The sequence below is a fragment of the Pelophylax lessonae genome (assembly GCF_965119305.1).
Source record: "Pelophylax lessonae genome assembly, chromosome: 11".
Taxonomy (NCBI): domain Eukaryota; kingdom Metazoa; phylum Chordata; class Amphibia; order Anura; family Ranidae; genus Pelophylax; species Pelophylax lessonae.
Genome location: NC_138778.1, coordinates 204,533,618 through 204,546,276, shown reverse-complemented (window position 1 = coordinate 204,546,276; position 12,659 = coordinate 204,533,618). Strand labels below are relative to the sequence as shown.

Below are 12,659 nucleotides of genomic sequence, written 5' to 3'. Positions count from 1 at the left end.
GAGAGGGACCCCAGTGCTCGCAGAGAGGGGCAGGGGAGGGTCATTGATTGTTAGGACACCAGGGTGAATTTAATTTAAATCAAGTCAATTTAAATCCATAATTATTAAAGAACAACTGTCAGCTCTATCCCGCAGAGTGCCATTCACTTTCATTCCATTCACATTCAAGGTGAGGGACGTGGATTCCTGCGAACAGTTGCTGCCATGATGGTTCTGAAATGACAGGTGCTCTTTTTAAATGTAAGGACTCACTCTTGCTTGTAGTTAGTGTGAAATTGTGTGAATGCAGCAATGCAGTGCATGTTATCTCAGCTTGCAGAGCTTGGATTCATTAAATGCGTTTCCAAAAATGGGACATATTGCAGAATATAAAGCCTCATGCAACTAAGCTCCATTTCATGCTGCAATAAACTAAATTACTAATGTATCTTAAATAGAAAAATATTTAGATAGATGTTTACTCCAAAAGCATTTTATTAAAATAAATTTGATTTGTATTTCAAACGCTTTACCTTACTTGTTTGTTATCTTGTATAAAACCCAATAAAAAATTGTTTAAAAAAAAAAATAAAATAAATTTTGATTAAAAAAATAAATAAAAAATCTGATTTAGGCCCCTTTCACACATACGGTCCGTTTGTCCTTTTTTCATCCATCCATTGACGGATGAAAAACGGACATCAATGTATCTCTATGTAAAAACGGATGACAACGGATGATCATCCCTTAACATCCCTTTTCACCCGCTTCCGTCAATGTCCGTTTTTTTGAATGGATGAATGCCCTATTTTTCATCTGTCAAAAAAACGGATCGGACGAAAAATGGATGACAACTCACGAAAAACCCCTAAGGAAACCTTAGGGCACCCTGGTTGAAAAAGGCTGCCTTAGCATAAGGGAACAGAGCATCCGGGGAAGGCAAAATGAAAACAAATTAAACTTCAGCTTTAAAGTGGTTGTATCCGCTGTGTAAAAATAAAAAAAAAACCCTGCAGGACAAAGGCATCATGTGCTAATATGCATCGCATACTGGCTCGTTATGAAATACTTAACCTTAGAACGAAGCCCCCACACGGTCGCCCCGGACACCGCTGAGGGAGCTGACATCTACCTCGGCATCTCTTCCGGTTTTGGCGGCTCCGGCACTGTGAGTGGCCGGAGCCGCGATGACGTCACTCCCGCGCATGCACACGGGAGTTCACTTGCCGGCAAGGAGCTCTGAAGATACGCTGGACCTTCAGAGTGCATGCACCGCTGGTGTCAGTGGCTGCATGCAGGGCGAATATCTCCTAAACCGTGCAGGTTTATGAGATATTAATTTTACCTACAGGTAAGCCTTATTATAGGCTTACCCAGAGTTGTATAAAGTACTCGAAACCCATACTTGAGTAAAAGTACAAGTGCTCGATCAAAAAGTGACTTGAGTAGAAGTGGAAGTGCTCGATCAAAAAGTGACTTGAGTAGAAGTACTAAAGTATTCAACATTTTTTGTACTTAAGTATTGCAAGTAGTTTTTTTTTTTAAATTTTGCTACTCAAGTACTGAAAGTAAAAGTACAAGTACTGTGTTATGTAGTTATTAACCACTTGCCGACCGCCGCACGACTATCTACGTCGGCGGTCAGCCCCTCACAGGCAAAGTGACGTAGGGCTACGTCACTAGCTTGTGAGGGTCTAGGGAGCGAGCGCGCGCCCCCGGAGGCGCGCTCCCGCTCCCGAGTGGTCACGGACCCCCCCCGCGCGTGTGACCGGCGGCCACTCTGCGATCGGCGGGGGAGAGGGAGAAAGTCAGGCAGCTTGTGTAAACAAGCTGCCTGTCATTCTCCTCGCTGTATGAGAGCTGATCATCTGGATCTACTATGTAGATCCGTTGATCACTCTGCATACAGCTGAAGCCCCAGCCAATCACAGTTAGAATCACGCCCCTAGGGACACACACAGCCCCTCCCTCTCAAATAAAGTTAACCCCTTCACTACCAGTGTATTTTTACAGTAACAGTGCATATGTATAGCACTGATTACTGTAGAAATGTCACTGGTAACCCCAAAAGTGTCAAAAATGTCAGTCAAGGGTCCGATCTGTCCGCCGCAATGTCGCAGTACCGCAAAAAAAATCGCAGATCGCCGCCATTACGCGTTAAAAAAAAAAACAACAAAAATGACAAAAATCTTTCCCTTAGTTAGTAAACGCAATAACTTTTGCGCAAACCAATCAAAATACGCTTTTTGCGATTTTTTTTTTTACCAAACATAGGTAGCATAAAACAAATTGGCCGAAAATTTTAAAAAATTTTGATTTTTACATTTTTTTTGGGGGGAATTTCATATAAAAAAAAGGGAAAAATATTGTTATTTTTGCAAAATGGATGCTCTTTTTTTGTTTATAGCGCGTGATCAAAAAATCGCACAGGTGATCAAATACCGCCAAAAGAAAGCTCTGTTTGTGGGAAAAAAAGGACGCCAAATTCGTTTAGGTACAGCGCGCAATTCTCCGTTAAAGTCACGCAGTGCCGAATCGCAAAATACCCCCTGGTCGGAATGGGGGTAAAATCTTCCGGGGCTTAAGTGGTTAAAGAAAGAAGTCAAAAGTTTGAACGTCATATTGTTTTTTATTATTTCAAATGCAGCTTTTATTTATACATACAGTAGCTTTTATTTTCCTATGCGCTGATAATACACATGTTTTGAGCTTCATGAAACCTGCCATCTACTGTTCTGGCAGTGGTAATTTTTATAATTGTAACGAGTAACTATGCAGCACAAAAAAAAAATATCGGAGTAGAAGTATTGAAATCATTGAAAAAATGTAGTGAAGTAAAAGTGGAAGTAGGAGAAAAAAATTCTACTCTAGGAAAGTACAGATACCGCCTTTCAGTACTTAAGTACAGTAGTGAAATAGTTCTACTTAGTTACTATACATCTCTGGGCTTACCTGTAGGTAAAAATTAAAAAGCGGAGTACAGTAAACCCCCCTCCATTGCGGGGGTTACGTTCCGGACCCAGCCGCGAAAAGTGAAATTCCGCGAAATAGAAAAACCCTATTAAAATGCATTGTAGGCATGTTTTTTTACTGTCACTGTACGTGTAAAAGCATTTTAAGGTCTTTAAACACACTTTTAAAACAATAGAAACTCATTTAAACACATAAAAGATACTTAGAGACAGAGCAAGAGCTATGGAAAACACAAAAATATTTCATTTTTAATGATTTATATAGTAAAATAACATTACAAAAAAAACGCGAATTACCGGGACCGCAAAAACTGAACCGCGATGGAGCGGGGGATTACTGTATACTACCGCTTTAAGCCGTGGTTCACACCTGTGCCGCTTTGAAATCATGCTACTTCAGTGCGATTTCAAACCTGGAGATCAGTGCCATTTGTACCTGTGAGTTCATTGTGGTTTGCGACTTCATTTAACAGAAAATTATGAAAAGTCTCAATGAAATCCCAAAAATGTATTGCAGGAACCTATTTCAAAGTCGCAACGATTTGAGCGCTTTCGTCGCCGGCAATAGGGTGCGACTTGTCATGCAATTTTGAATTGTCAAATCGCATGACCAATCACATCAGTGGGAACCAAGGCTTAGGCAATTTCAAATTCAATTTTTGCAGCTTTGAGTGCTGATCCTGCCTTGAAGGACTTCCTTCCTGTTAAAGGGTGACCACTGTCTCCCACTTGTGCTCCTACATTGTGACCCTGTCACATAAGCACCTGGAGATTACAAGCGGCCGTGTGCAGGCATGGTCCGCCATTGTCACCAGTCCAGAGCAATAATGTACATGTAGACAGATAGTGGCTGCAGGAGATCAGCAGCACCGATATAGGAAGAAAGATGAAAAAAGGTGAAAACAATATTTGATGTGATGGGGGAAGAAGATATTGACCTTTGTGGTGAGAATGTCTATTTCCTATGAGCTGTAAATCCGCATCCGCAGGATTTAAGGTGGAGTCTCCCTTTAAAAAAAGGTGCTGATGGTGGAAAGACTGGGAGAAAACGCTGAAGTGACTTTATTGACTGGAGTGCAGCACTTTGTTAAATTTGAGATCCTCTGGGTGCCCAGAGACTAATCCCCCCCCCCCCCCCAATCCTATAGTGCTTATCTCATGGGATCCTGTCTGTCAGACCTTCTCTGCAATTATCAGCTTCCTCAGCCTATAAGTCTTGGAGGTGTCAGAGCCTCGTCTGTCATGTAGGAGGCCAAGCAACGTTTACTGTTCATGTATTGTGGGAGCGCATGGAGTGAGCGATGGGCGAGGGATGGGGCTTTGTTCATGGATGGCTCTATATGTTCACGTTTGCAGTGACTCAAGACTAGAAAATGTATTCTGTATCCCAATGGGCCTCATCTAGACTTATGTTCAAAGGAGAACCCAGATCCTGCCATTGCTGACCTCCCCGGAAACTGATAGAAGACTGGCTGTCATGCTGATCCTGCGGCTCCCTGACCCGGAGCAAGTCTCCATACTGGAACTTCTGACTTAATAACCTATTTGCTTGGAGTCAGTGGTTTAGTATAGCAGTTGGACAATTTGCATTTTAGGTGGTCCGTAGCTCCTAATGGTTTGCATTCAGTCAGTGGTGTACCATAGCAGCCAGGCAATTTGCATTTTTAGGTAGCGGGTAGAGTTTGGCCAAACACCCCCCCTGTTCCGTTCGCACCAGAACTCCCGAACATGTTTAATGTTCAGACCCGAGCCACCAACCCTATTAAAGTCTATGGGACCCGAAGCTGAAAAATCAAAAGTCTAAATTTTGAAGGCTTATATGCAAGTTATTGGCCATGGAAAAGGATGTGGGGCGGGTACTGCCCTGGGGGACATGTATCAATGCAAACTTTTTTTTTTTTAAAAAGTTTTTACAGGAGCCGTGATTTTAATGATGCTTAAAATGAAACAATAACAATGAAATTCCTTTAACCACTTGCCTACCGGGCACTTAAACCCCCTTCCTGCCCAGGCCAATTCTCCGCTTTCAGTGATGTTGCGCTTTCTTTTGGTGGTATTTAATCACTATTGGGTTTTTTTTTTTTTTGCTGAACAAATAAGACCGAATATGTTGGAAAAAAATGGGCACTAATAGGTGGCACTGATGGGTACTGGTATGTGGCACTGATAGGCGGCACTGAACAGGCAGCACTAATGGGTGGCACTGATAGGTGGCACTGGTGGGCACTGATAGGTGGCACTGACAGGTGGTACTGACCTGCATTGGAAGGTGGTGCTGGTGGGCACTGGTAGGTGGCACCGGGGCACAGACTATCTTCTCCTCTTCGGGACAGATGTCCCTCTAACAGCAGCCGGCGATCAGCGTGAGGAGAAAAAAAAAATGATTTCCAGCTGCTGTTTACATCACATGATCATTGGCTAACAGCTGATCACATGTAAAGGGGCCTACATGGACGCCCTCCTGGCAATTAAGGTCTGCGCTGTAGCCGTCTTCCATCTTTTGACTATAGCGTGGACGGGAAGTGGTTAAATGTAGTGCCTGGGGGGGGGTCCCCTTAGTCTGCCTGTCAAATGGCACGTGTGTACCATGTATAGAACCTGCTGCAGCAAAACTGACTTCTTTAAAGAAAAAAAAACATACATTTAAAATGCGGCCAATTAAAAAAAAGAAACGGCGGCGTACGCTTCCAGACCCCCCCCCCCCCCTCAACAAAACCCATACCAGACCCTTATCCGGAGCATGCAGCCTGGCAGGTCAGGAAAGGGGGGGGGCGAGCACCCCCTCCCTTCCTAAACCATACCAGGCCACGTGCCCTCAATGCTATGCTATATACCTTGTCCCCATGTTGATAGGGGGAAGGGCCCCTGTGGTTGTAGGGGTCTGTGCGGGCGGGGGGACCCCACATGTTTTTGATTTACATTTTGCCGTGAAATTCCTTTTTTATAATCCATACTAGACCCAACTGGCCTTTTTTTTTTTTTTTTTTTTTTTTTCGTTTTTCTATTGTCAGCAATGTTTTTTTTTTTTTCTTTTCGTTCAGCTGTCAGCAGGAAGCCTGTTGACAGCTGATGACTCATCCGTCATTAAGGATGCCCTGGCCAGCTTCCTGGCGCTGCTCCTTAACAGCCAGCTATTCAATGTGCCCTAATTGGGCAAAGCTGTGCCCAATCAGGGCCTAAAATGCACTGTGCAGCTCGCAGTGCATTGTGGGGCGCTCGTGGGCAAAAATCCCATCCAGCACCCCGCAAATTCAGGTGTTCGCTGAATGAGTGAACAGGCAATGTTCGGCCCGAACTGCTTGCCCAACTCTATTTGCCAAGAGCTATACATCTTGTCTATCCAGTCCTGAGATATCCATAGCCCTGCCACACAACATAGTCCAGTCTTACCAGGCAAGACTCCTGATTTTTCTCTGCTGCGGTTAAGGAACACGAAGGAGTCTATTTATTAAACCTTTGCAAATGCCTCAAAATATCCCCATAATTTGTCTAATATGTTTATATCTGTGATCATTCATCTGGTGCCCATAATGCAATATTTGCCTCATTGAGGTATTTCAGGAAAAAAATACATTTATTGTGGCCACTAGATGGAGCTGGTGATCATTAGAAATACACATATTAGGCCCATTACTTTGGATTCTTTGGATTATTGATTATGGCTGTGTGAATTTCTGTCATTTTATAAAGGGATCCAGTATGTCCCTCCCTGACCCTGTGACTGGGCAGTGAAGGAAGACACCGCAAGTTAATGAGCTCATCCCTTTGTCATTCTGCTCTCTACTACTGTCAGCACATCACTTTTTATCTCTTGAGTACTGTAGTGTTACTAATTGGCTCCTTGTACTGCTTCCCCTTCTCCAAGTCTGAGCTCTGCTGTACAGGGACTACAAGAGAATGATTCCAGGTCACATTGAGGTACTTGCACTTCTTAAATGGAAAAAAAAACCCTTTTAATGTTGTTTTAACAATTACAGAATTGTATTTATATCTTCTTGGAATACAGCTGTTGCTTTGCCCACACACATAATTTAATGAATGGCACTAAAGTCATATATCTTATTTTTATTCCAGGTTCCTGCTTGTCTTCTCCTGTCTGGTCCTCTCTGTGTTCTCCACCATTAAGGAGTATGAAGAGAAATCGGAAGGAGCGCTCTATATTCTGGTATGTGAAGTATACAGAACAAAATTCTAAATGCAACTTTTTTGTTTTTGCCCCCATTTTTCATGATCTGAACCCAAAGATCTAAGACTTTATTTCTGTGCACACATAAGGCCTATTTCTCTCAAATATTGTTTACAAATCTGTGTAAATCTGCGTTAGTGAGTACTTCTCCTTTGCCGAGATAATCCATCCACCTCACAGGTGTGGCATATCAAGATGGTGATTAGACAGCATGATTATTGCACAGTTGCGCCTTAGGCTGGCCACAATAAAAGGCCACTCTATTTTATTTATATATATATATATATATATATATATATATGTGTGTGTGTGTGTGTGTGTGTGTGTGTGTATATATATATATATAATGTATATGTGTGTGTATGTGTGTGTATATATATATACACACACACACACACACACACACACACACACACACATCCCTCTAAAAAAAATTAGCATATTGTGATGAAGTTCATTATTTTCTGTAATGTACTGATAAACATTAGACTTTCATATATTTTAGATTCATTACACACAACTGAAGTAGTGCAAGCCTTTTATTGTTTTAATATTGATGATTTTGGCATACAGCTCATGAAAAACCAAAATTCCTATCTCAAAAAATTAGCATATTTCATTCGACCAATAAAAAAAAAAGTGTTTTTAATACAAAAAAAGTCAACCTTCAAATAATTATGTTCAGTTATGCACTCAATACTTGGTCGGGAATCCTTTTGCAGAAATGACTGCTTCAATACGGCGTGGCATGGAGGCGATCAGCCTGTGGCACTGCTGAGGTGTTATGGAGGCCCAGGATGCTTCGATAGCGGCCTTCAGCTCATCCAGAGTGTTGGGTCTTGCGTCTCTCAACTTTCTCTTCACAACATCCCACAGATTCTCTATGGGGTTCAGGTCAGAAGAGTTGGCAGGCCAATTGAGCACAGTAATACCATGGTCAGTAAACCATTTACCAGTGGTTTTGGCACTGTGAGCAGGTGCCAGGTCGTGCTGAAAAATGAAATCTTCATCTCCATAAAGCTTTTCAGCAGATGGAAGCATGAAGTGCTTCGAAATCTCCTGATAGCTAGCTGCATTGACCCTGCCCTTGATAAAACACAGTGGACCAACACCAGCAGCTGACATGGCACCCCAGACCATCACTGACTGTGGGTACTTGACACTGGACTTCAGGCATTTTGGCATTTCCCTCTCCCCAGTCTTCCTCCAGACTCTGGCACCTTGATTTCCGAATGACATGCAAAATTTGCTTTCATCCGAAAAAAGTACTTTGGACCACTGAACAACAGTCCAGTGCTGCTTCTCTGTAGCCCAGGTCAGGCGCTTCTGCCGCTGTTTCTGGTTCAAATGTGGCTTGACTTGGGGAATGCGGCACCTGTAGCCCATTTCCTGCACACGCCTGTACACGGTGGCTCTAGATGTTTCTACTCCAGACTCATTCCACTGCTTCCGCAGGTCCCCCAAGGTCTGGAATCGGTCCTTCTCCCCAGTCTTCCTCAGGGTCCGGTCACCTCTTCTCGTTGTGCAGCGTTTTCTGCCACACTTTTTTCTTCCCACAGACTTCCCACTGAGGTGCCTTGATACAGCACTCTGGGAACAGCCTATTCGCTCAGAAATGTCTTTCTGTGTCTTACCCTCTTGCTTGAGGGTGTCAATGATGGCCTTCTGGACAGCAGTCAGGTCGGCAGTCTTACCCATGATTGCGGTTTTGAGTAATGAACCAGGCTGGGAGTTTTTAAAAGCCTCAGGAATCTTTTGCAGGTGTTTAGAGTTAATTAGTTGATTCAGATGATTAGGTTAATAGCTCATTTAGAGAACCTTTTCATGATATGCTAATTTTTTGAGATCGGAATTTTGGGTTTTCATGAGCTGTATGCCAAAATCATCAATATTAAAACACTAAAAGGCTTGCACTACTTCTGTTGTGTGTAATGAATCTAAAATATATGAAAGTCTAATGTTTATCAGTACATTACAGAAAATAATGAACTTTATCACAATATGCTAATTTTTTGAGGGGGACCTGTATATATATATGTGTGTGTGTGTGTATGTATATATATAATATTACACTGGCTGATTTATTATATAATACGCACAATCCATTCACTACCTGCCTAATCTCACTCCTATCTTGTCCTCTAACACACTGCAATGGCTACCGTGTAATCAGCAGCCTTATATAGTGTGGGGCGTGGACTTAGCCCCTGAACCATGATTGGCCAAAGCATTCAGGTCAAGGTGCATGCTTTGGCCAATCGCAAGCATTGCATTATGGCAGGCGAATTTCCCACGAATGGTCACCCGATGTTCGAGTCAAACTTACGTTTGACTCAAAGCTCTTACCTACTGCCCATGCAAGAGCTGAGATGTTTTCAGCTTCCAGGAATTGTGTACAGATCCTTGCAGCATGAGGCCGTGCATTATCATGCTGCAACATGAGGTGATGGTCGTGGATGAATGACACAACAATGAGCCTCAGGATCTCGTCACGGTATCTCTGTGCTTCAAAATGCCATCAAAAAAATGCACCTGTATTCGTTGTCCAAAAGAAATGCCTATCCATGCATTAACCCCACTGCCACCATGGGCCACACAAGTAACAAAACATTGACATCAGCAAACCGCTCACCCACACGACGCCATACACGCTGTCTCCCATCTGCCATGTACAGTGAAAACCGGGATTCATCCGTGAAGAGAACACCTCTCCAAAGTGCCAGACGCCATCGAATGTGCGCATTTGCCCACTCAAGTCGTTTATGACGATGAACTGCAGTCAGGTCGAGACACAGATGAGGACGACGAGCATACAGATGAGCTTCCCTGGGACGGTTTCTGACAGTTTGTGCAGAATTTCTTTGGTTATGCAAACCGATTGTTGCAGCAGCTGTCCGGGTGGCCGGTCTCAGACGATCTTGGAGGTGAAGATGCTGGATGTGGAGGTCCTGGACTGGTGTGGTTACACGTGGTCTGCAGTTGTGAGGCTGGTTGGGTGTATTGCCAAATTCTCTGAAACTCCTTTTGGAGACGTCTTATGGTAGAGAAATGAACATTCAATTCACGGGGAACAGCTCTGGTGAACATTCCTGCAGTCAGCATGCCAATTGCACGCTCCCTCAAAACTTGCAACATCTGTGGCATTGTGCTGTGTGATAAAACTGCAAATTTTAGGCTCCTTTCACATGGGCGGTGCGCCAAACGGAGTCCGTTTTGCTCAGCGGGGATGGATCTGCCGATCCCCGCTGAGCAGGCAGATGACCGCTCCGTCTCCACTCTGTGTGCAGAGACGGAGCCATCAGAGCCCTGCTCTCCTCTATGGGAGATCGGATGAGAACGGACCGCCTGTTCGTCTTCATCCGGTCTTATCCGATCCGATCCTCCAGACGGATGGAAAATAGGGTTTCCATCCGTCCGGATTTCACAGATCGGATCAGATAGCAGCGGGTGTCTGTGGGGATGTCTCCGCTGACATCCGCCAGTCCATAGGGCTGCATGGAGCATCCGATCCGGTCCATCTGCAAAAAGGCCCGGATCGGAAAACCCGTGTGAAAGGAGCCTAAAGCCTCGTACACACGATCAGATTATCGATCTGATTTTGCATCCGATTTTTGATGCATGCTAGACTCATATCAAAAGTGAAGAGGTTATTTTCATACAAAAATTTCCATACGACAGAATTCAAATCCAGAAGTGATGCCATGTGTTGGATGGATTGCTTTGTATGTGTTCTTTCGTTTCTGAGCATGCCTAGTCTTGCTCTTATGATTTTTTTTCGGACGAAAACTGTACTAACTAAACGAAAATCGGACGTTGTGTTGACGTACAATAAACATTTTATAGCCTGCACATCCAGATTTTGGCGTCCGAAAATTCGTAATCGGCTGTCGAAAGTTCCATATTAACAATCCGAAAATCGGCGGATCGTTCGTCGGAACGAAATTTTACTTCCGATTTTCGTACCGTGTGTACGGGCCTTAAGAGTGGCCTTTTATTGTGGCCAGCCTAAGGTACAACTGTGCAATAATCATGCTGTCTAATTAGCATCTTGATATGCCACACCTGAGATGGATGGATTATCTCGGCAAAGGAGAAGTGCTCACTAACACAGATTTAGACAGATTTGTGAACAATATTTTGAGAGAAATAGGCCTTTTGTGTGCTTAGAAAAAGTCTTAGATCTTTGAGTTCAGCTCATAAAAAATGGGGGCAAAACAAAAGTGTTGCGTTCATAATTTTGTTCAGTGTAATTATCAATGCTTTGTGAGACAAAGACTGGAATGCTGTAGCTGTTTGTTCTGTGCCTGCCCTGTTAAATAGTCATCTACAGTCTGGTGGCCTAAATACAAGTCACCTACAATCTGGTGGCCTGGGTACAGGTCACCTACAGTTTGGTATCCTCAGTACTAGTCATCTATGGTCTGGTATCATTACTAGTCCTCTACAGTCTGGTGGCCTGGGTACCAGTCCTCCGCTGTCTGGTGTCCTGAGTACTAGTCCTCTGCTGTCTGGTGTCCTGAGTACTAGTCCTCTGCTGTCTGGTGTCCTGAGTACCAGTCCTCTGCTGTCTGGTGTCCTGAGTACCAGCCCTCTGCGATCTGGTGTCCTGTGTACCAGTCCTCTGCTGTCTGGTGTCCTTGAGTACCAGCCCCTTGCAGTCTGGTGTCCTTGAGTACCAGCCCCTTGCAGTCTGGTGTCCTTGAGTAGCAGCCACCTGCAGTCTGGTGTCCTTGAGTACCAGCCCCTTGCAGTCTGGTGTCCTTGAGTAGCAGCCACCTGCAGTCTGGTGTCCTTGAGTAGCAGCCACCTGCAGTCTGGTGTCCTTGAGTAGCAGCCACCTGCAGTCTGGTGTCCTTGAGTAGCAGCCACCTGCAGTCTGGTGTCCTTGAGTAGCAGCCACCTGCAGTCTGGTGTCCTTGAGTAGCAGCCACCCGCAGTCTGGTGTCCAGAGGCCTAGGTGCAATAACACTCAGCTGTGAAGGTGGACTTTAATAAAATCCTCTGTTTGCTGGATCAGTTAAAACCTTATTGCTGAGAAGGGTTCCATAAAGCCCCGTACACACGCACAGATCGTCGTCATACAAATGTTCGTCTTTTCTCCCCGGGATGTCGGTGTCTGTTGAAAAGTGCAAAGACAGCACAAGGACAGCACAAGAATTTTGTCCGCAGACTTCAGCTGACTGCAGAAGTGATGTCATGTAATGGTTAACTTTCCCTGTGTTTTTTATTTTCTGAGCATGCCCAGTCTTGCAAATCTGCGGTCTGTCGGCTGATTTCTGTACTGACAGGCGAACAATCGTCCGTTCTGGTGTCCGCAGACAAAAATTTTCATGTTTGCAAGAAAGACTCTTGTCCGCGGATTGTGTGCAGACAGCTGTCGGAGGCACCATACTAACACGCATACAATCGGCAGATCTTTCGTCCGCCGACGTTTGTATGACGACGATCTGTGCGTGTGTACGGGGCTTTAATAGCTCACTGGTCTGGCAGAGATTTCTGTGCATACATAACTGTGTGGAGAC

At 44.2% G+C, this 12,659-nt stretch overlaps 1 protein-coding gene across 10 annotated transcripts in view; it reads left to right on the top strand.

The window, feature by feature from the left end:
* The window catches only part of KCNQ2 (potassium voltage-gated channel subfamily Q member 2), a gene marked incomplete at its 3' end in the record, with an annotated part of 158,990 nt that overhangs the window by 56,787 nt on the left and 89,544 nt on the right, over positions 1-12,659 (top strand). For all 10 annotated transcript variants that reach the window (XR_014225882.1, XM_082271647.1, XM_082271643.1 and 7 more), the window contains exon 2: positions 7,026-7,116. Coding sequence is in view for 9 of the 10 variants with exons in the window: in XM_082271647.1 (XP_082127773.1) it covers positions 7,026-7,116 (91 nt within the window). The remainder of the gene's footprint in view (positions 1-7,025; positions 7,117-12,659) is intronic.